The sequence below is a fragment of the Zerene cesonia genome, chromosome 10, assembly GCF_012273895.1.
Source record: "Zerene cesonia ecotype Mississippi chromosome 10, Zerene_cesonia_1.1, whole genome shotgun sequence".
Taxonomy (NCBI): Eukaryota; Metazoa; Arthropoda; class Insecta; order Lepidoptera; family Pieridae; genus Zerene; species Zerene cesonia.
This window is the reverse complement of record NC_052111.1, coordinates 4,224,209-4,248,267: the sequence shown is the minus strand read 5'-3', so window position 1 is coordinate 4,248,267 and position 24,059 is coordinate 4,224,209. Positions and strand designations below refer to the sequence as shown.

The 24,059-nt window shown below is 31.5% G+C and overlaps 4 protein-coding genes across 5 annotated transcripts in view; 3 read left to right on the top strand and 1 right to left on the bottom strand.

Moving 5' to 3' along the window:
* Positions 1–1,814, top strand: part of LOC119829526 (regulator of microtubule dynamics protein 1-like) — a 29,588-nt gene extending 27,774 nt beyond the window's left edge. The window contains exons 2-3 of the mRNA XM_038352082.1: positions 792–1,046; positions 1,396–1,814. Coding sequence (XP_038208010.1) covers positions 792–1,046; positions 1,396–1,752 — 612 coding nt within the window. The 3' untranslated portion in view covers positions 1,753–1,814. The remainder of the gene's footprint in view (positions 1–791; positions 1,047–1,395) is intronic.
* A 732-nt stretch (positions 1,815–2,546) lies between these two features.
* Positions 2,547–4,929, top strand: LOC119829463. Its single transcript, XM_038351979.1, has 3 exons — positions 2,547–2,794; positions 3,154–3,979; positions 4,645–4,929. Exons 1-3 carry the CDS (start codon positions 2,643–2,645, stop codon positions 4,858–4,860), a joined length of 1,194 nt encoding a protein of 397 aa, XP_038207907.1. The 5' UTR covers positions 2,547–2,642; the 3' UTR covers positions 4,861–4,929.
* A 328-nt stretch (positions 4,930–5,257) lies between these two features.
* LOC119829465 (phospholipid scramblase 2) lies at positions 5,258–13,886 on the bottom strand. 2 transcript variants are annotated; one of them, XM_038351981.1, is made up of 6 exons: positions 13,622–13,886; positions 12,664–12,996; positions 10,465–10,730; positions 9,839–10,063; positions 7,939–8,100; positions 5,258–6,255 (listed from the first exon to the last, which is right to left on the bottom strand). In XM_038351981.1, exons 2-6 carry the CDS (start codon positions 12,977–12,979, stop codon positions 6,196–6,198), a joined length of 1,029 nt encoding a protein of 342 aa, XP_038207909.1. In that variant the 5' UTR covers positions 12,980–12,996; positions 13,622–13,886; the 3' UTR covers positions 5,258–6,195. The 2 variants fall into 2 exon arrangements, with proteins under 2 accessions (XP_038207909.1, XP_038207908.1); XM_038351980.1 differs by having other exon boundaries at positions 12,664–12,984; positions 13,622–13,885.
* A 464-nt stretch (positions 13,887–14,350) lies between these two features.
* LOC119829476 (ras-related protein Rap-2c) lies at positions 14,351–15,795 on the top strand. The gene has a single exon (XM_038351998.1). The coding sequence runs from the start codon at positions 14,714–14,716 to the stop codon at positions 15,257–15,259; it is 546 nt and encodes a 181-aa protein (XP_038207926.1). The 5' UTR covers positions 14,351–14,713; the 3' UTR covers positions 15,260–15,795.
* Positions 15,796–24,059: the final 8,264 nt, after the last annotated feature.

Sequence of the window (24,059 nt, the reverse complement as noted above, 5' to 3'; positions counted from 1 at the left end):
CGCGTCACCTGTTTTAGGGATTGGAACTATGATCGATTCCTTCCAAGCTGACGGAAAAATACTTTCCTTAAGTGATAATTATATATAACGTTTGTACTTACATATAAATTTTACGGAATGTAGATCCTTATATTTCAATATTTAACTTTTATTTGCAAACTGTGTTCATTAATTTGATTCATTGATAACTATAGAACTCAAATGTTTGAATAAAAAAAAGTAAGAACCCTATTCAGTCTTCAATGTACGTAAGTAATTACAAACTGGGTTTAGTTGTCACTGCCCAACATTTACAATATGGTTTTTTTATTGTCTTATTTGTCTCATATACCGTATGAGTAGAAAAAAGGGTAGTATAATACTACGGGATTTGCTTATGTGCATTATACTTATACAATAGTATATATCTAATAATTCCCGATCTACGCTCATATGTACCTACCTACCTATCCTTGTAAATTATAATAATTTATTATATAGATCAATAAACCTTTGTAAACGCAATTAATTGTAGGCCTCTGAACTTATTATGCAGATAAGAACTACGAAAACTTATTACATGAAAATAGTATAATTTTAATAAGGAAATTAATCAAAGATGTAAGAGTATGGGGTCAATAAAAAGCTAGTCTTCAATGAGGTTACCATGATGTCTTAAATCAGTACTCATCCCAGTGTGGAAACAGTCGAACTATTATATATGCTCTTTTCTACTCTGAAATAGTGCTGATTTAAGACGATTTGGTAAGTCACCAGGAGTTTGCTATTAATTTAAACGTAATTTATTACAGAAACAGGATGATATAGAAATAAAATGGCGTTTATGCCGTGTTTTATACAATATGGCAAAACTTTCAAAATATGATCAACAGTACAAATGCGAACTTATAACAAAGGCTTATAATATAATTGCTAATGAATTAGAAACTCATTGGGATAATTTTGCCGTGCAAAAGTGGTATGCTTTGATACTAGATATAAAAAGTTCCAATGATGGTTTAAAAAGGAGAATTGAAGAACTGGGAAATGTAAGAAAACACATGGAAGTAAGTTAGGAAAATCAAACAAATATTCACAAATTATATTGTTGAGAGATATTTGAATTAATAAACTGACCGGCTTTCAAGTTTATATACTTTTGAGTATCAAAACAATTGCTTATAAAATTTCTTGTAAAAGTTGCTAGGTATTTATTTAAGTAGCTAAGTGTTCAATACTTGATCTATCTCGCAGCAAATAAGAAAATATGTAAAACTAGACATAAGGCGTACATTCACGTACCTTCTCATGAATTGGTTTTCATATTAAATAATTGTGTTATTATTCAAAAACCATAATTTCTAATACATAGTTATGTTTTAGTTAGTTTTAATATTCACCTTATCTTATTTGTAGTTGGCTATAAAATTGAATCCAAATGATGCAACGCTGCTGCATATGTTAGGCGAGTGGTGTTATCAAATCACAGAGGTGCCGTGGCATCAGCGAAAAACCGCCGAAACATTATTTGCGGCATTACCTCATTCCACTTACGAAGATGCTCTTGAATATTTTTTAAAGGCTGAGGAAGCACAACCAAGATTCTATAGTATTAATTTACTTAGATTGGGAAGTTGTTATCTAAAGTTAAAGAAAGAAGATCAAGCCAAGTATTATTTAAAATTAGCAGCAAGTTACCCAGCAAAATCAAATGATGATCATCATGCTAATAAAGAAGCAACAGAATTATTAAAAAAAATTAAAAGGAAATAAATTTTAGTCTAATCTTAATTAATTAAATCTAATAAAGCTGTGTGTAGTACAGAAAATATATTCTTGAATCACAGTTTCCTGTTTTTACTTTACATTGTGACGATTTTCAATGAAGTACATATTGACATTATTTATGTATAAATCACATACATCTCACCTCCGCGCATGATTTTTTTTCTGATTTATTTATTTTAATGTCGCAGTCGGCAATGGAGCTGGTGGGTTGCTTGATGGTAAGCGCTACCACCGCCTATGAACATTTGGAGAGGCATAAGGTCCATTGCAGCCCTTACGCCTCTACAAATGGATTGCCGACTTTAAATTGGGAAGGTTTTAAGATAGATTGGTGAGAGGAATTAAGGAAAGGACTGGGAAGGGAAAGGATATGGGCTTCCGGCTCCCCCACTCACCGAATGAAACACAGCAGAATGCTATTTCACGCCGGTCTTCCGTGGAGGTGTGGTACTTCCCCGGTGCGAGCTGGCCCAATTCGTGCCGAAGTGTGCTCGACTACCAAATGGGTGAATTTTGAGCGATTAAGATGTGGAGTATTATTTGTGAGTGTTTTGTGTGTATTTGTTGATTTGAAGACATTAGAACTTTCTAGAAACTCAGAGACTTGACTGAACTCCTAATATTTAGATATCTATTAGGTCAGGGCCCCAGGGTCTCAAAGCTGGTATAGTTTATGACAAAGTCATATTATATACGAAAACTGTTTTTGAATGGGCCGCTTTGTATTTCCTGTCCTAAGACAAAAAGTAGTCCCTTCTGTCAAATTGACATTTAACAGACTTGAGCTATTTGAATTTTGAATTTGAACTTAGGAACTGATTCATCTGGATTTTCATTGTTACAATCAATTTAAAGTAAATAAGCTGAACTTATAAATGGAGAAATTGAGGTTGGGGACTGGTGATCAGGTGAAGGACGATAAGTATAAAAATGATAATTACTTTGAAGATGAAGTATTTATAGGAAAAATGTGCTTGGAAGAAGCGAAAAAATGTATTTTTATGCGCCCTTACCGTAAACCGTTTTCGTAAGTACTATCCTTCCTCGTATACCTATCTTATATTTCAGTCAGATGTGACATGCCATTGGTATTAAGCTTTTGATTCTTGGACATACTGGTTTCCTCACAATGTTTTCCTTCACCGGTTTAAGCATGACGTGGATGATGGATGGATGTGGTGGTGTAGATAATCAGCATATAATTTGAGATATTCATTTGTTGGGCACTGGGCACTTGCCTTGTCTTAAGCCCCTAACATTTTTATTTTAGTCCCATTTTAGACTCTAAGTCATCACTTCTAATATGTTTTTTGTTTCTTTTCTTTACTGTATTTGTCTATAATATGTTATTGATGCTTTCATTTTATGTCTTAAACATTTTTATAGGTTTGATAGAACTCCTATGAACACAGATAAAACTACCAGCAGTAAAAAAATTATTGAAATGCATTCAGAGCCTGACCTTATTTCAGAAAGAGAAAATGAGTTTATATTACATGATAATACTAATCCCAGACGCATTTCTAATCCCAATATTTCACAAATAGAAGCATGTTCAAATTGGGATTTGAATTCCCCTGAGGATAGTTTTTTAAAGCTAGAAAAAATGGTGGCAAATTTATTTATGTCACCGAAGAAAGAAGAACTAGATAATACATTAGATATTGTGAAGAAAATACCAGGAAATAATGTATATTTTAATACATCCCCTCCTGATTTATTGCCTGCGATGAATACTGAAATAAATGTGGATTCCAATCTAATTGTTAAGCAGGAATCTAATAAATTCACAGAAAGTATAAAAGAAGAACTTATTGCATCTTCAGATAAATTCTGTAAACAGGACAAAAATCAAGAATCAAGTTCCCAACAACAAAACAGCAATAGTAAAAAGACTGATCATTTAAAAACACCCATATTTAAGACACCATCTACTACAATAAAAGGAAGAAAACATTTGGACCTACATAATAAAAATCCTAAAAAGACAGTACACAAATTCAATGCATACGAACACATAACTAGTCCAGTAGCTTCTTATATAAAGAAATCTCAAGTGCCTCTTGTTAAAGATGTTTGTCCAAAGAAACCACTAAGTTGTTCATCACATATACCCAAACCAGTTAAGACTAATTTAGAACTTAAAAGCAATAACAAAGAAAATGTAATTTTAACACCAGTTGCATACAAAAGTGCTAAGAAAACAAAAGTGGTAAGTAAACCTACTATGTGTCTTAACATGTCTTTAGTCCAATTTTTAGTTTTATAGCATTCAAATGAGAAATCTTTACAGAATGGAAAAAAGTTCTCAAGTCTTTAATCTTATATATTATTATATATCTGCTGTTGGAATATAAAAATTTATGTAATAACTAGCAGATCCTGCAAATGTTGTTGAGCCAGTTATCTGTCTATAGGGATATAAGAAAATAGTTTACAACCTATACTCAAAAACCTACCATATCTCTATATATATAAAATTCTTGTGTCACAGTATTAGTTATCATACTCCACCAAAACGACTGGAACAATTCTCATGAAATTTTGTATGCATGTTGGGTGTGTCTGAGAATCGGCCAACATCCATTCTTTTTATACCTCTAATTGATAAGAGTCAGGCAAAACAGCGTTTGCAGGGTCAGCTAGCAAAATATAAAATGTTTAAAAATTGTTTTAAAGGAGAATGTCAATTAACACTGTGACTCATGAATTTTATTAATAAGTAGAATTTTCTAAAAACAAATACTTGATTGACTCCACATTAAAACATTAAATGTCTGCATCATGCACTGCCTTGGCTTTTCATACATAATTATAATGCAGTGAAATGTATATACATTTCACTTCTTACAATAAGATTTACAATTATTATTTCAGATTAAATTGCCCAATAAGGAGAAGATGCCAAAGAGCCCATGGGCTGAACAAGTTGCTTCATCATTACCGAAATCATTTGTGATCAAACATGATCACAGAGAAACGAACCTTATAAAAAAACCTGTGCCAACATTTCAAGATAGTTTTGCTGATCTATCTTTGCACCAGGCTGATGTATCTGTTTGTACACAAAAACCTGCATTTAAAAAGCTTTAAAATATGTAACTTAGACTTGATATTTATGAATTCTGAATGACATTGAGATTAAAGTTTAAAATAAAACAAGAAGTATGTATTATTTTAATTTATTTACGAAAAATGTGTAATTCAAACGATATAACATAGAAAATACTAAAATAAAATGCATATATTTGCCGACTTAAATTTTACATAGGTAAGTATATCATAAGAGATTATTCATAGCACCAATAAAATATAATCATATATAAATAATCATGAGATTGTATTTCATTTTATTCAAATATGAAGACTAGACAATTTTTAATAGTAGGCAAAATACAATACTACTTCAAGCTCAAAATTTGCAAGTGATGAATATGACTGTTGATTGTTGTAGAAAAACAATTCCCATGTAATAGTATTTTATAATTATATGTAGTATGATGAAATGATTATATTTTCCTTCTATATATTGAATAACATTTAATATATCATCAATCTTGAAAACTTTGCAGAATTATAGTTTTGCTATTATTAACATAGAATAGTAGTGGAATAAATTAGTCTAATATTAACCATTTTTATATTGCCTGATTGACTATGGCAAGTGATAATTTTGACAAGGAGAACAAGAATAAAAATAAGACTGGTTCCACAGCTTACTATTACATTCTATATTTTATAAGCTTAAGTTAGTTAAACTTACAAATAATTTGTTTGAAAGTTTTCGCCACTGTCAAATAGATTACATATCAGAAACAATAATATCTGTGAGTGGTGAACCCAGCCTTCATTACATTAACATCTGGAGAAAACAATAGCTTCATTTTCACTATATTTAATATATGTATTGATTAGGCTATTGTTTTTGGTTCAGAAATGTATTTGAACACAATATTTTCTAAAGGTGACTCGATCGTCAAAATATAACATATTTTTTATAGAGAACACGATAGCAATATTAAAGCGATTTAAAATTTTTACTTATTGGATACAGGAGTACATATATAAAAAAATGCGTACAAAATCTATATAATATTAATAACTATTAAAGTTTAAAGGTTGTGCTTATTAAATTACGTCTAAAATCCATAAAAAATAAAACATTGTAAAAATAGGATTCAATGTGGCACACAGACACTTCGCAAAAAATCTTAAGATCAAACGAAAAAAAAATAAATGCTCTTACACATTACGGTACTTTATTTAACCTATCAAAGCAGATCTCATTTGTAAACCTCCATTTTTCTTAAAATTATGTGGTTACAATTTGATTATTATATCATCGCGTAATACATCAAAAGCAAGTTTATTACAAAATCATTATAACATAATTCTACAATATCAACATATTGAGTAAATATTGAACATTTAAAGCATACCCGGTCGATCGGATTCGTGATTTCCTGTTTTTTCGAAGAACATGAAGTCCTGAAAATAAAGGGAAATTAATTAATTAATTATGGCATGTTCTTGGTAACGTGAATTGATTAAAAGATTTCTTTATGAATCAAATAACACAAAAAAAACGGAAATAAATTGCTTCATTTTGTATTGTCCTTACGTACTATGTTTACAATTTAATAGTGTAAGTTTCATTAAAACTGGATGTGTGTATTTATTTCATTTAGTACACATAAACCCTGTGGGCTGAGACCAAAACTAAAGTTTTTATGCACGATGTACATGTATCATTGTAGCAGTAGTTCATCAAATTAATTTTGTAATGTACAGCATCAACTTTGCTAAATTCATAGTCTCTTTGTCACAGTCTCGTCTGCTAAAGTCACAGTAGGTACATAAAAAATTCAGTTTATAATGATGTGCTTCCATAATTCTGCATCAAAACCCAATAATGACCTGATATATTATAAGTTTCAAGCAGTTTTAATCTATCACACTGATATAATAAACGTGTTAGTTTGTTTGTTTGTCCGTCAATCACGCTGAAACTATTGAACGATTTTAATGAAATTCGGTATGCACACGGAGTATGCAGTTCATACTTGGGTTATAGGATATTTTTTACCCACTAAATGCTCCCTTGGGATGAAACAGGAATAGAGAGTCACTAAAGCATTTGTAAATGTTCTAATTCAATGCGGGCAAAGCCGCGGGCGGAAGCTAGTCTACCGATACTGTTCGTTTATATAATTATGATGTACCACTGTAAAGTGTCGCATTAGTATCAATAATTACGACTCATCATTACAAATTAAGTTTATTTTTCCCGCGGCTTCGCAAGCTTTAAATTAGAATTAGTTTAATAGTGTTAGTGATTATACAAATGAATTTTGAATCACTCTTATCATTAAAAAAAACCCCATCAAAATCTGTTGCGTAGTTTTAAAGATTTAAGCATACATAGAGACAGAGAACGCGAGACGCGTTAATTTATACTATGTAGTGAAGACAATTCTGGTGACAATATAATTAAATCATTTGATCTATATAAGTAGGTAATCATTAAATTAATATTGAAAGAAGTAATTCTTCTCAAACAGGGGTATATACTACCTACATAGGATATATGACAGCTGACAGATAGCTTAATCAAGTTTGTAAATTTTTATGTCTGCCTCTCTGTTTACCAGATTTCATATTTTTAATGTTGAAAATTGATTCAGGTTTATATGAAAGAAGTCCCAGGCAAACTAATTAATTAAAGTAACAACTAATAATGCTATATTCTCTCTGAAGTTCATTCATTAACAACATTAGCCTGTTAAGTAGCAATGCTCAACTTGAATAGTTTTACCTTGAGTACAAGTAGATTAATTAATCAACTAATATACATATTAACGAGAGCCTACGCCTACTATCATCAGTTTTTAAAATACCAGTTTTTCTTATCAAAAACTGGTATTTTTATATTCATAGGTAATGGTAGTGACAAACGAATTTTAATTTTGTGCTTTTTTTGTTTCATGTATTCATTCGTGTATATTTCAGTCCTTTGCTTACGTTGACGGTAGTTTTAAAAGTAATATTAAAAAGAAATTTTCACTAAGTTTCCAAATATAATGTACCTACAGATTTTTGAGCTAAAAACAAAAAAAGCTTTCGTTTAATTATTCATTTGAATTATTACATAATACAATAATTATTACTTACAATTAAAAAGCATGCTCCCAACAAAACCGCCTTTATCCTGACATCCAAGTCCATGGGGAAAGTGATTCCAAAGTAGTCAGTGTCTGTGAATGCTTCTCGAGCCAAACCAGACCATTGCTTTGTAATTTTTCCAACTTTAGTCTCGCCGTCTTTCGAGTATACCTGCAATTGGTTGAAAATTAAAATAATAATATAACATAAAACATTCATTCGTAGTCAATTGTAGTGTAGGACATGCTTTGAATGGTAGGGACAAATGTGGGATCCCTTGGGGTGGGATTAATGAGAAAACAGGATTGGCAAAGACAATTTGTGTATATAATAACATTCATGCAATACTATGGTAATTCATAAATATGGTAAGGTAAAAAACAATAAGTTTATAACATTTCATTCAAACGTATCATAGTACCCAACTCACAAATAACAAAGTTCAAACAGATAACAAATACATAAAATAACGAAGCCTGAAAAATGTATGAGAGTTATTTTAAATTTTTAAAATGTACAACTTCGGTATAATAATCATTACTTCCTTCTGAGATTAGCGTTTAAACAAACAAACTCTTCAGCAGTATCTAGGTGAAGCCGGAGCGGAACGCTAGTATTATTATAAGTATAGATAATAAAGCAATAACCCCCTTTGCAACTCTGTAATATTATCAAGATAAATACATAAACTTGCTTTTAAACAAACACTGCACTTTATCTTGTTGTTTATTATTAGGTCAGCATTTATCTATTGCAAAAAAGAAATAATAATTTCAACAACAAATGCAATTAATTCAAGGAGAAAAGGTGTAGTCTTTCTAATACTAATTACATACTTAGAGCGTATACTGGTGAAGGTTTTCATTTTAAATATATGTTGTATTTTCTTTTGTCATTTAAAATACATTCATGGAAACAATTATGAGGTAGGTACTGTTCGTACGTCTTACAACAGAGTATCTTAAGATTAATATTACCCAATCAATAAAAAAGGAGAAAAACGTAAATGGTTTATGATTTACGTTTATAAATATGATGATTAAATATGTAATATAAATAAATTTGCTATTTTACGTATATTAGGCATTTTGGCTGAATAATACTAGAATACCATCTGCCTAAATTTTAATGGCATAATCTAATCTCCACCTGTTCATGGAAAAAATATAATTGCAATTGCTCCCATACATTAAAAAAAATCTTTATTTGATTCACTGAAAAGTATTCCAAAAGCACTTTTAGCTTTAAAAGACAAATATGTTAAAAACACCCCTCTCACAGTAACCAGACCTCTGTAGCAATGTAATTATGGTCAGGTCTTGGTTTTACCCGTCATGGTCAAAAGGAATAATATTTATGTATTCATTTTACATAGATTTCAATAATATGATGCAATAATAATAATAGTTGATCATATGAATATTAAATAAATTATGACTGTTTAATGATATCTCAAAGTCGCCAGTAACTTGCAAGATTATATTACATTGACGTAAACTTATTGCATATCGAACCAATAAATAATTACACATTACGATAATAGTGCTATCAGAGTAGTAAAAATAATTAAAACTTTATTCTCTATTCAAAATAAAGCAAATCCAAATTAACTGTAAATTTTTGTGTGTATGTAATTGACATAACCTGTAGTATAAATGCTTTAAATTTTCGTGTCTCCGTATTCTTAGATACAAGACAGGCTATTCAGGTCGTTACATATTTTTCACTAAAAGACGGCTTTAGATTTTAGATTTTTTCAACACAAATGAGATAATTTATAAATGCCAAAAATAAATATAAAAGACGTAAATTATGAATACTCCAAGAAATCCCCATTAAAAGCTCGCAAGTGTTTAGTTTACAGTCCCATAAAATTCAAGTACTATATTATTACTGATCCCATACTCACGTTAAACTCCACGTCGCCACAGATCGAGAAAGTGCAAACGGGCCCCTTGATTCTCAGCACAACTTCGCCCACCGAGTTCTTGATGACGTAACACGGTTTGCAAATGGACCACTCCTGTTCGATGGAGCCCATCACGGTGCCGGGCGGCGACGACACCTCCATGCTTTGCAGCCAACAAGGGCACCAGCACGAGTCGCAGGCCAGCGGACGGTGTAGGTGTATCACCTGGAAATTATTGAATTACACTTGCACATCAATTTAAAAAAGAGGTAAAAAAATATCACATTTCCACATGACAATGTATAATATCAAATATCAAGGCGCGGTCAGCATCGCGTCTCGGATATAGAGTAAATTAAAATGAAAAGGGAATATTTCTCAAAAATCATAAAGATATATGAGTGATTTTTTTAAACGACGGCGAACGTGTTAGCTTGAACGTGAACCAACGTGCTAGAATATTTTTAAGGCGTTTCCCACTTAAACAGAATATGGACAATAAATAAAACCTCAGTTAATTCTCATCGTAAGTCTCACTAAGGGAAAAATCAGTCTAACGTAAAACGAGATTTGATGGTAATTACATATAATATAATTGAGATAGTTATATTCAACACTAAACGTACCTCGTTACGGTAATTATCCATGATTTTCATATCAAAGGGTCGCATGGGCCCGCAGCAGTTCCTGGTGCAGCAATCGTTGTCTTCAATAGCGTAATACACCTTCTGCCCAATCGCATTCTTTACTGTGTATTTATTATTCGTTTCGAAACCAACAAAAGCTTCCAATAGTTCCACCTTTTGATGGATCAGCAGCTGATCAATCATAGAAAGGTATTCCAAGCCCGGCGGACAGTTGCTTAGCCCTTGCGGAATACTCATCCATCCACCTGCAAATCATTTGCGTATATTGACCGTTAGAAGCAGGTCACTATCATATTCGAAAAATTTATCGAAAGTATACATGCTGTTCCAAAGTTCAATACATAATTCTATGAGCCCTTATGGAATGGAAGATGTTGGTATTTTATCAACAAATAAACATTTATTGTTCATATCATAATAAATACTTACATATAAATGAATTACAACACAATAGAACCCATAACACAAACAAAACTTTCATATCATTATATCAATATATTTTACACAAATATAAATAATAATAATAATGCCAATAAAACAATACATCATATTATGCCCTCCACCACTGATTTAGAGTCAATTACAGGATATTTGAACCTGATTTCATCCTCAGACATAAACTTTTCATATTTATTTTGACTCGATTTAAACACTACTTTATACAAACGGTGAAATGTCCTTTTCACATTGGGAATATTGAATGTTTCCGCAAATACATGTTTATCTTTTAAATTTGTTATCCTTTTATGTTTTAAGGAAAACAATCGTTTAAACTTTGAGTGAATCACTGGCTTCTTAACTTTCTCTTGCGTTTCTTCGAAAAGTATATCAAAATTATTTTTTTCACTATTTTCGAAGATTTGCATAATTAAAAATTTATTCACATTTTTCAAATAAAAGTGAAATTAATTTTATTTTTTTGCAACAAAAAGCAGTACTGCTACCTATACTTTAATGGACTATAATGCTATTATGTTACCTATCAAGTGCATGCCTTGAAATTGTACTTGGTAAACATCATTATCTTTAAAGAGTAATTACCTTAAATATAACTAATGACATAAATAAGATATTAAACAATTATTGTTAACAATGTCACAAAAAGTTACTAATTTGTTAAGTTAATCACTAATATAAAATATTTTTAACCCCTATAAAAAATATACAATTACATTAGTTTTATCACTCAATAGTAATGTACAAATTACTGAATAGTAATGAGTTTGATATAACGTTTATGAAAATGTGTTCCTTATGGATTATATGTAATAGTCTGTTGATTTGAAAATTTAATTTATTATTATTATGTGAAGAAAGTATTATTGTTATTCGAGGCAAACCTGCAATATCACATATTTGTAATATATAATATGACTATCATTTTAAGAATACATTCTTAAGATGGTGAAAAATTATCATCACAATCATCAAGTCACATGTCTTAATTCTCCAACATGCCGGTTTCTTAACAATATTCTCGTTCAACGTTTCGAGCAGTGGTGATGTAATCCACATACACTGATAAATTAGAAAACCACCTTATTTCATGCACACTCCCATTGTCCCGGACCACCAAATTATTATTTTCACTTATTTCTTAATTGAAATACAAAAAACAACATTACTTAGTGATGAAATTAATGTTTCTCAAAAAATGACTTTTTATAACAGTTACTGTTTGAAAACTGAGCTGCTGGTTCGCATGATTGTAAACAAGGAACATTTGTAGAAGTAAATTTGTTGCTTCCTTTCAGGGGTAAAGGACGAGGAAAGCATTATCGAAAGGAATAAAGAAAGGGGCTGGTAAGGATGAGAAATAGGATTCAGGCTTCTGGCTCCACCACTCATCACACAAATTGCACCTACACAGAAGCTTTTCCATGGTACTATTTCACGCCTATCTTCTATAGAGATGTGGTACCTTTTCTGGTATGAGCTGGCCTAGTTAGGTCCAAGCATACTTGTCTCCCCCATTAAATATTATAAAAAGTTATTGACTAGAATACTGATATTTCTCCAACTTAGGATTTTATCACTTATTAACGGGTGAAAAATTTTAATAGTTACAAAAATTGAAAAATCCTTTCATCTTATACTTTCTCTTCTTAAACTGTTTACAAATGTCCTGTCATTTCCTACTTCATTTCTAAAAAAAATAAATATTCCTGTTAATTTTACCTGGCGCTTGGGCAGACACTGGTTGTTGAACAATAGGAGCTGGATAGCCTGGCTGTGGATGTGGATATCCAGGAGCATATCCATGTTGAAATCCAGGCTGATAACCTTGCTGGAAACCAGGCTGGAACCCTGGCTGAAACCCATGCTGCATTCCTGGTAATGGTTGAGCACCAGGGGGCAAGGAAGGTGGTGGTCCAGGGTAACCAACTTGAGGATTCATAGGGTAGCTCTCATTAGGTTTCTGTCCTTCTGCTGGTGGGGCATATCCCTGACTCGGAGGAAAATTTGGGCTGTATGGTGTTGGTTTGTGAGACATTTGGACTGAAAATTAAACTACATTTTGGTTTAGTATTCTTTTTACATATAATACAATAAACACAAGAGGGATTAACTTTATATAGTATTGTTGTTCAATAAATTTATAAACCTTTCCTTATTAGCAAGAGTTGTCATCCAAAAGTTTAAATCTACAAATGCAAGTGACACATTACTTAATACATTTTCCTCAAAAGAATTTGTCATATAGGTAAAACTGCTTAATTAAAAAACTCATTTGATGATGTTAATGCACTATTTATAATTAATTTAAGCATGTATAACTATGTATTTATTGCTTAAATTGTGCACCTGAGAGAAGCTATATAAAAATATTCACAATTAGCAAAGTACAGACATGATGAGTTGTGCTCATCTCTTATTAGTGGATATGTTACAAAACAAATGGCATCTTAAACATACAAAAATATTAGGTAAGGCAACGAAACGAAATATAGTAAATCTTTACTTTTTTAAACACTTCTTAAAAAAGTTTTCCCTACACCGTTTCTAATACAAATAATAATTGCGCCGGAATACTTATTTACGAATACAAAATATTGTAAATACCGAAATATGAGAGGATCTTTGGAATAAAACATACATATTGGTATGAAATATTATAAATAGACTGAGAACATACCTGACTTTCAATATTAATAAAAAACTCGCAAAAACTTGCTCTAGATGTGAGCTATAGAGTCGTAAATTATAGTCGGCCTTTACTATCAATAAGCATATATATAGCTTACAGATGATTCTTAGTTGGATAGCGAACAAGAGAAATTATGTAATTCAAATGCCTGTTTCATTTTTTTATTAATTCAGTTCATGATTTATTTTTACTCGCTCTGAAAAATGTTATTAGGAATTACTTATAAATTTAAAAACAAATTTATGACAGCTATCAGCTATGCAAAACGTCAAATATCAATTGACAGTCGGGTTAAGAGTACAGATAAATAATAAAGAGCCTAGATACATGTATAAATATTGCGAAGGTACTACTAGGAAGGTACTACTTCACTCTTTAATAAAAAGTCCTATCATTTAAATTATAATTTTTCAGTTTTTTTTTTAAACGCACAATAAATTTCATATTCCAAGTATTTGTAGATGCTTAAGTATCGATCTTCGATAAGACCATGCATTTGTTTACAAATGAATAGTCGGCCTAAACACATATGCTAAATTAGGTAACGCTTGTGTGCAATTGTTTAAATTCAGGGTTTAAGAAATCTTTTATCCTTAATCGAAACTAAATAGCATTAAAATGTATGATATTGGTTTTATAGCAATTTTATAAAGGTGCAGATTTAATAATAAAAATATTTTTTATATTGCAACATTGTCATCCGGTTTTGACTAAGCTCCATTCACCAATCAAACCATTGCAATTGAGTGCATTGACCAACCTGCTGCTGCTGCCAATTCCAGCACTCAGCGATTCAGTTGAATAGATGTTGCTTCCGCGTTTATAGCTTCGGGTGTAGTAAAGTGAATAACTAAAAATCGAGTGTCGCAATGCAAACACAGATGTTTTGTTACTCATCAAACTAAAATGGCGTCGCTGTTTATCATTTAGTTATCATTCTCTACGTGAACGTTCCTCAGAGATCACATCCGAGTGAGTCATAAACCAACATAGCAATGACAGTTTTATAGCACAAAGTGGGAATATACGTTTTATAAACGTCGTAAGAAGACTGGAAAGTGTTACTTTTGCAATATAATAATGCGCGAATTCAAAGTAGTTGTGTTGGGTTCGGGTGGGGTCGGGAAGAGTGCTTTAACCGTGCAGTTTGTGACCGGATGTTTCATGGAAAAGTATGACCCAACAATAGAAGATTTCTATAGGAAAGAAATTGAAGTAGACAATTCTCCGTGTGTTTTAGAAATTTTGGATACTGCTGGCACTGAACAATTCGCTTCTATGCGAGATTTGTATATAAAGAATGGCCAAGGATTTGTAGTAGTGTATTCGTTAACAAATCACCAAACGTTCCAAGATATTAAACCAATGAAGGAATTGATTACGCGCGTGAAGGGTTCTGAGCGCGTGCCTATATTGTTAGTCGGTAACAAAGCGGATTTGGAACACCAGCGCGAAGTATCACAGGCCGAGGGGTCTGCTCTAGCCCAAATGTGGGGCTGCCCATTTGTGGAGGCTTCTGCTAAAAGCCGCACCAATGTCAACGAAATGTTCGCGGAAATCGTGCGTGAAATGAACGTTAGTCCTGAAAAAGAAAAGAAAACTTATTGTTGTTGTACAGTGCTTTAATAATTAGAGTGTAATGTGGCATTTATTTCTCGTAAGACTGCAAGGGCGAGGTGGCAGTGTATTCTCCTCGGCCCGACGGCTGTTCGCCTCCAGGGCAGCCTGGGCGGCGGCGCGCCGGCCCCCATCGCTGGACCCTTAGCGAGCGCGATGCGCGTCATATCAAGTTGTTAATATCTTTGATACATACCATTGTCCAATCGAGGTGCTTTATCTTATATTTTCATACTTTAGTACTGGTAGATACTCCCGCAATAACCATTGTCATGTGGAATCAAAACAATACATCATTTAAAGGGAATTTTTTTACATGTATTATTAAAGGTTCAGAATCAAATAGCTTAATTTAATTTTCTGAAAACAAAGAAAAACATTGCAACAGTTGTCGTTGTAAGCAACAATTTTAATGTATTGTAAATTAATGTAAGTCAACTTTGTACATAATATATAATTTCATGAGATTATATTGTGAAAGGACAAGGACGGTTTTAGGGAATAATAAGCCATCCAAATATGCAATAATCTTATATGATTGTGTAGAGTGAAGTGCAATGAGTAAGCGTTTTACACCTAAGTCATATGCAAATTGTGTTTTATTGTGTAAATTATGTTTATATGAGAAATAAATAATCAAGGAAATACAGACTTAAGATTTGTCAAGGCGTGATTGTGTTTTAAAAATCTACCAGGATTTGTGATAATACATATAACAAAATATCTATAATAAAAGTTTTAAGTGGGAGATTAGTATGTGAAGTTTTATTCATGGAATTACAAGGTAACCTTTTTTACATTACTATGGAGCATTTTTTACTAGAAAGGTGAGGTTTTATCCTGTTTATATATCTTGTGTACATATAGCATTCCTTACTGCTATATAAATAGAAATGTATTCTTTGCTATTTCTAATGTGCCTGTCTATGATCTTGTGTATCTTAATTATGGATATTTTTAAATTGACATTCATCATCATAGAACAATGAGTAACAAAAAGTTTTAACAGTTTTTTTTAAACTGTTAAAAAGTTGTTTGATTTTGACTGACATTTCTCAAAACAAAGGAATTTCTCTATTCAACTATATTCTCTGAAATTATGTATTTTCAATTAAATGCCACGATTCATTTTGTGTTTGGTCCATTTTGTTATCTGAATTGGTACTTTATAATGTGAATACCCCCTGTAGTGTGAATGCCTTTTTTGGTAGAAAATAATTATTGATTAGGTTACTATCTAACTGTGTCTTGTATACTAGTTTGATATTTTGATAAATACTTTTATAATTAGTAAAAATCTTGCAAAATTGAATTACACATTTTGTTTTGTTTAGATTTTTGAACAAAATAATTTTAATGATATGAACTAAGTGGCTTGTCATAAGTAAATATATTTTCAGATTGATTTCTTCTAATCGAAATTCACTCATTTGATGAGGTTATTAGGATATTTCAAATGATGGCATTTTAAATACCATTTATTTACATATCATTTATTCTTTAATACAATCCAAGCAAAAACAAAGATGATTGATGATATAATTGTAGAGTATTTATGTAGCTTCTAATTATTGTAAATTAAGTATTGTATCCAACTGACCATCCCAAAAGTTGTAGAAAGTATTTAGATTTTTGCTTGTTTTACTATCTATATATTGATCTAAATCTTTTTCTTATAACAATTATTTTTGCCATTCCGGTTCCTTGGTTAGTTGAAGTTACTTCCATATGTTTTTTTTTTTATCTCTAAATCATGAAAAATGTTTAATCTAAATATAATTGTATCTATTTTCAAGCCAGTAGCAAAGTTATCAATTCAATCATTTAATTAATATTATGTATACTTGATACTCTTCATAGTATGATTCTGAATTAACCTACACATTGCCTGTGTATATGCCATAATTTTTTTTTTTAATTTTGTCTTAATACATTCGTTTATTTTTATTTTCCGATACTTTATTCTATAAGAATGTGACACTATAACTGTATATTCTGGGCTATTTATAAACATGTATAAATAATAATTTGATGTCATACTTCATTCAGTTGTCTAGATTTAAGACAAGCTATAATGCTTGTTATAAACTCATTTGGTACTTATTGCTTTAAAAATGGACGCGTATTTGTAATCAGTAGCAACCGTTGGACCGTAACCGTGTGCGCAATCATCTTCCTTTAACAGCAGTGATTTTTATATGCTACTCTCGGCAAATAATAGGTTTGTACTTTGTAATAATTTTTGATTTTCCCTATGTAAAGAAATGTCTGCGCGCGCGAATTTTGAAAAAAACGCAACGAGTATTCGTATTCATTCATAATCTCATAAAAATTATACTTAATTCTGATTAATTTTTAGGGTAAGAGATTTTCCGTAACGCATGTACATCAAGTTTTATTATTTCTTAATTGCATAATTGCGTGTCACATTACACCGTACACCTACGATGACACTACTGTAAGGAATTCAAGGGTGCTATTATTGCATCTTATATTGTTCATTATATATTATCTGTGGCAAAAAGACTTGGTAAAGTGGGGCATGTTGAGTTTAAGGTCATGGTTTGGTTGCTTCGTCGGCTCGAGCGCCACTACAGTTTAGGTGCCGTTACCGGCCCAGATAGAGTCAATTTACCCGGATACTGATTGATCTATTACTAAGTTTTACCTTTGCTGCCTTTAATTACTTATCCATTATTGTACCAAAATAATTAGAAAAAGTGAGTTTAGGCTATACATTGAGTTAATAAGTAGCTGCCATTGTACCTTTTAACATAATACGCAAGACAAATTAGTATATTACTTTAAGCAAAATAAGTAAAAAGTAGAAACATATTTCTTATGTTACCTGTTTATTGTATAGCTTAATTATAGTGGTAGGTAGATATATAATCAAGTAAAAATTTTATAACAATGCAGTGTAGGTAAAAACCAGTATGAAAACAGTACATACTGCTGGTTTGTTAAGGAACTTGTTACAATGGGATTGCCTTGTAGGAGACGATCGTTCGCATACTTCGTTTTGGCGAATGATATTCCCCGCTTTCATAAAAAATATATATATACAAAAACATAATAGGCATCATCACGAAAAACTGTTCAGATGTGATATATTATATTCTGATATGAATTTTTTTCAACACAGTTTATATATAGGGGAATATAGGATTACCTATGGAATTTAAAGTGATTCGTAATCTAAAATGTATTCTACGCAAAGTCGTCCGTAATACACCATAACAATTCGTATTTTACGGACAACAGTTGTGACTCCAAACTGTTGTAATCCGTTAGCAAGTACCTAACTTCAAAATAAATTTAAACAAGTAATTAGTATGCCTCCTCGTTTCATGAACAGTTTCATTTTACACATGGATGTCCATTTCAATGTTATATATGGTTAAGACGAGTTTATTTGGTACTGTTACGGCAAGAAATTATTAAACCTATAAAGCCTGAGTTTACTGTTCAAGTTTGTACTTATGAAATGAATAAGAGAAACAAAGCAAGATAGGTTCATTTTCAATTCAATAGAATTTTTATTATATTTTTTTTTGTTAAGAACATCTTGAGAGACTTGAGGTTTTTCTGTTGTCATAACGGGCAATTGAGCTGGTGGTTCGCTTGATGGTATTTTAAGGGGTAAGGGAAAAGTAAAGGATTGGCGGCTGAAAAGAAGGAAACGGTTCTTCGGCTCTTCCACTAACCGTACGAAACACAGTAGCATGTCACTATTTCTAAACGGTTTTCTATGGGGGTGTCGTACTTCCCAGTGCGAGCTGGCCCAATTCGTGCCAAGGCGTGATCGACTCCGACATATAAAAATATTGTATGTACAAACAAATTTCTCACAAATAAAAATATATATAAAAATTATAAATTAATATTATTATTGTTGTGTTAAGTAGGAAAATGTTGGTGGCTTTTCCTTAGACAAGGATATATTGCTGATAGAAGATTAAGTTGCTCCCTACATGTAATAATGTTATTGCAATTGTTAAAATATCTATCAATCAATCAAAAACTCGTTATTGTGCACCTTTACAAGAAGAGTACAAACAGGATATAAATAACATCAGCAGTATCTACAAATAATTAAAAGAAAAAAAAAAACAGGTAATATTACATATTATGGATCAAAACTACTAAACTAGTTTAAAGGTTGGAAAGCTATCATGATTTAATATTCATGTGTTGGAACAAGGTCCGCCTGGAATAGAAGCTTGGAATGGGCGTCTCCCGCGCACCTCGTCACTACTGCGTGGGGCAGCTATTAATATACTTCATATCGTATACTAGCCGCTCTGTGTGTATTGAAATAATAACTTTCATAATACTTGTTCTAAACAATTGGAAACCAGGGAAACAAGTCATCATCTTCTTTAAAAATTATTATATTAAAATAATGTTGGCAATAAATTGGTAGTTTGAATATTTTGATAGCATGTAACCATCTTGAATGGGCTTTCAATGTTTTATATGCAGTATTTTTATTTTTTGTTTTCATGGCATTGTGTTTGTGAATACTAGTCAATGGTACTTCTAAAATTGAATGTTCGCGTCTCTATCTGAACTTTATACAATCAATGCGGGTATTGTAGCTTTATTTCTGTCCAACGCTTGAATAACGACTTTAAATTACCATTAAATGATTGCTATTATATTAAGTCACAACGGAAACCCCACTTGGAGCTCTCTTTATTTCAGAAATATATTTGTTAGAGATGTGTATAACAACCTTATTTATAAATGCATTAATTTTATCACACTATATAAAGCTTCACATACGGCTATTCTTAAATGAAAATATCGTTCCTTAAACGCTTATTATGTTGTGTATAGGCTTGATTAATGTTAATAATTTTTTTTGTACCTATAACATCAAATATATTGATAAGATCAGAATATACTGATTCGATATTTTTAAACAAGAGTTAAGTAATATAAGATAGCTGCTTTGAAGAAAACTACGGATGTATGAAACCTAACTAATCCCAAATGTAGCAGCTGGTAAGTAAAATCGAATGATGATTAAATATTTTTTATGATGCGCCTTCAAACCTTACAATTGCGACATTTATTCGTAAGAAGTTTATATGTAAGGCGTAGACTCAAGAGTGACAAAGTAACTCTTAATGTCAAAGTCAAAATAAGTGAAAATTACGATTACTTACGATTCATCTCTAATTTTTCCGAGATTATTTTTCTCATGTTTTTGAAAATAAAATAAATGTGCTTATATGGGATATTTTTTAAGAAATAAAATTATATAGCTAAATAGTGGCAAGTTGAAGAAATCTTTAATACAGCCATTTTGAGTGAATAGTTATCGGATAATTTTTTTTACGACATCAAATATCAATATAGTTTACACTATGTTTTTCCTGCTTTAAGGAGATAAATACGTAGCTAATCTATATGTGAATTTTATAGTTTTGCTTGATTTCATCATAAAGTATGAAATATGCTTACTTTGTTTTTGATTTGAGAACGCGTACGTAGCTAAATTATTATTTTTAGGGTTTCCCACCCCAAGAGGAAAAAGATCGGATCCCCTATAGAATCAATTTGTTGCCGTCTATCTGTCTGTTTGTCACTCCAAGACCATTTTCACAGGATGCTTGGAGGTTTCAAGCTGAAACTTGAAATTCGAAACTGTGTATACATTCAAAAATGCAGTCTTTTATGCTGTAAATTTTCGACACTCGCAAGGGAAGGGAAAACTTACAGGGTACTCCTCGAGAAATCAGAACGTCATAAAGCATAGAATATAAAGCAAAATTGCGAACACCATACATTTTTAGTTATTTTCGCACGCTTTAGTTCGGAGTAGTTTAATAGATGTTATTATACAAATAAAACTCTCCTCTTGAATCACATCCCATATTTTGATGGGCAATTATAATGATTTAAGCATACATAGGGACATAGGGACAGAGAAAGCGACTTTGTTTTATACTATGTAGTGATGAACAGGTTTGAAGCCTCGGTGTACAAGAACGTCTCGTACACTTGGCCGTTTTTTAAGTAAAAATTATAATTATAAACATACTGCATTCATTTACCAATTTAAAATTCTGTTAATGCGGTTTAATTAATTTTAAACGTTTAATTTCTTATAAATTAGAATATTTAACTAATACCGTTTCTAATCGAACGACTGGTCCTCTGTCCGTAGGCTTGTTGCACCTCAGCAGTCCTTGGCTGGTTGCGCAAACGCCCACCTTGACTTGCATTACCTACTTGCACCCAACATGGCGAGCTCGTTTTAATAGATGTGTCATGATTTCGCCATATCTATTGAAGACGATGACACGTTCTACTAACTTTGGTATTACGGTTGAGCGCTTTGCATATTTCTTATAATTAGCTACAATCTAGAATATTATTAGTTCGTAAATGTTCATACTCAAACATTTAATTTGTTTTTTTTTTCTAGTGAGTATCTACAACATTCTCATTACTTATATATACTGCAGCAGTTAATATACTGCCGCAGCTAATTCTACTATTGTGTTGATGCGATACGTTGTTTTAACATTTGGTCTACAAACAATTGCTTTCAGATAAGTCGTCTCCTAAGGAAATTATATCTGAATCAATCGCAGAAACGCAGCAACGAATCGTCATAACGGATACGCCGATTGCAAATTTTAGTAGTTCTTCATTTCGTATGTTTGAGTTATTATTAAATATACTTACTAGCTTTTCAGCCACATCTTTGCCCGCCTAGAAAGTTCCCGCTTTCCTTTCCTACATTTATTGGGTCTCAAACTATATGCGTACCAAATTCCATCAGAATCTGTTCTCTGGCTTAAACGTGAAGAAGAGACGGAGAGAAAGAGGTAGTTATTTTCGCTATTATAATAGGCATTAGTAGGAATTTAAAAAGGATCATTAATATACACTATCGGCCCAGTATGTTTATTTTCAGTACGACTCCTAGTACGAACTAAATTTATCAATACATACATGCAATTATTGAATAGCTTTAGTAAATATTTTATTATTTTGTTGAAGAATTGAGTTTCATATTTTCAAAATTGTTGATATGGGCTCATTAAATAAACCCTAAGTATAACATATTGTGATATCTGTACTTTAAACAATAAACGCATTTGCTCCTAATTCTTGGTATCTTTACAATGCACGTACTCTGATAGACTTCAGCCGAGGGGAAAATATCCTTCTACCCTTGCATTAAGTTCGTAATTTGTGAAACAATATTTAGGTTAATGCTTATCTCGCAGTTAATTTTATAATGAATCTTAATTACTCAGTGTTTAGGGGACATATTTGTGGGACATCCGAGTCTGGTTTAAAAGTTGGCGGGTGGGATGAGCAACAAAACACGTGCTTCGCTTCCGACGGTCGACAATAACAAAATGAGTTGCATTGTGTTCGGTTTGAGTCTGAAATTGAGATGCAGCCACGTGTTGAACAAACTTTTAATTATATGCTTCCGTCTTTAAAGTAATAATAGTAGATTACATTTCTTATAGATCTATTTTTGAGTTAAAATACAAGATTGATTATTTTATTGCATATCTATTAGTCGAGAATCGGTTAACGAGAATAATACAAAATAACTTTGATTATGTATGTATAAATATTACATATATCATGTAAGTAATGTCCCTATATAAGGAGTCATGAGCTTCTTATGGATTGTTACGAACCACCGACTTCCGTTTTAGTCAGCCTATTGCTCTTTGACCGCATACAAATGAAGTATTAACGTTTTGTATATACTTATTTAATTAGTTATTCGGTATACCGTTAATACATATAAATATGCTTTCATTAAGTAGTTATATTACGTTCAAGTAACTTGCATTTATGAAGTTAAATTCAGAACTTTAAATTGCTGTTCGAATTCGAATAGCTTCCTTCGCTTTATCAATTGTTATCATTAAAGTAATGTAGGAAAACTAATATTTATTTTGTTGAACTCTACTTGAACATTAATTTTAAATCAAACAAAGATTGTAAAATTATGCTCATACATTATATCTACCTACATACAATATATTATATGTGAATTAAAGGTTAGCTTTGTAAAGCTAAATTTGACAGAATTCAAGGCAAACAATATACTAACGGATTTCTGTTTTTGTAGAAATAAAATATATATTGATATGGCATTGACTTATCTATGGCATTTTATAAGTGTAATCTTGCATTTGGGGTATGCTATTGTTAAATTTTATTGATATGATTTTTCCAGGTTTCTAAATTTATGCTAAAATAATGTATCGCTATAAGTTCAGTGAAACTATGTCGAATGCTTATTCGCGTTCTGTTCGCGTCCAGTGATCACCTGCGGCTTTTTTTCATGCGTGTGTTAGTAACAATTACAACATGCGATCAGTGATATCGAAAAGTGCCGATAGTCAATTCGTAGTGAACGTACCAGAAAGTGAAATTAAATAAGCGACTGAAACGAATTTCGCTCTAATTCAGTTATTCAAATTACAACAGGCTACGTAATAGAACGTGTTAACTGAAGTTTTTTATTGAATCAGTTCGCTTTTCTGTGTCATAGTAGATAATAGTATTGAATGATAGTTTTATTTATACATTCGTTTTGTTCACAAACACGTGCTAGTTACACCAAACTCAAATAAGTAACTTCGTGTTTTAGATGTTTCTATCTCCCATAAATAAAATACAACTGTTGGTTGTGAAACTCAATTGGATAAAAAAAACAATATTAATGTCAAATTTAGTACCTATTTTACTTTCAGTCTTTTGCAAGTTTCTTGAGTGCTTCTTGAGATTTAGTATTTGCTAGATTGTTATTTCTTAT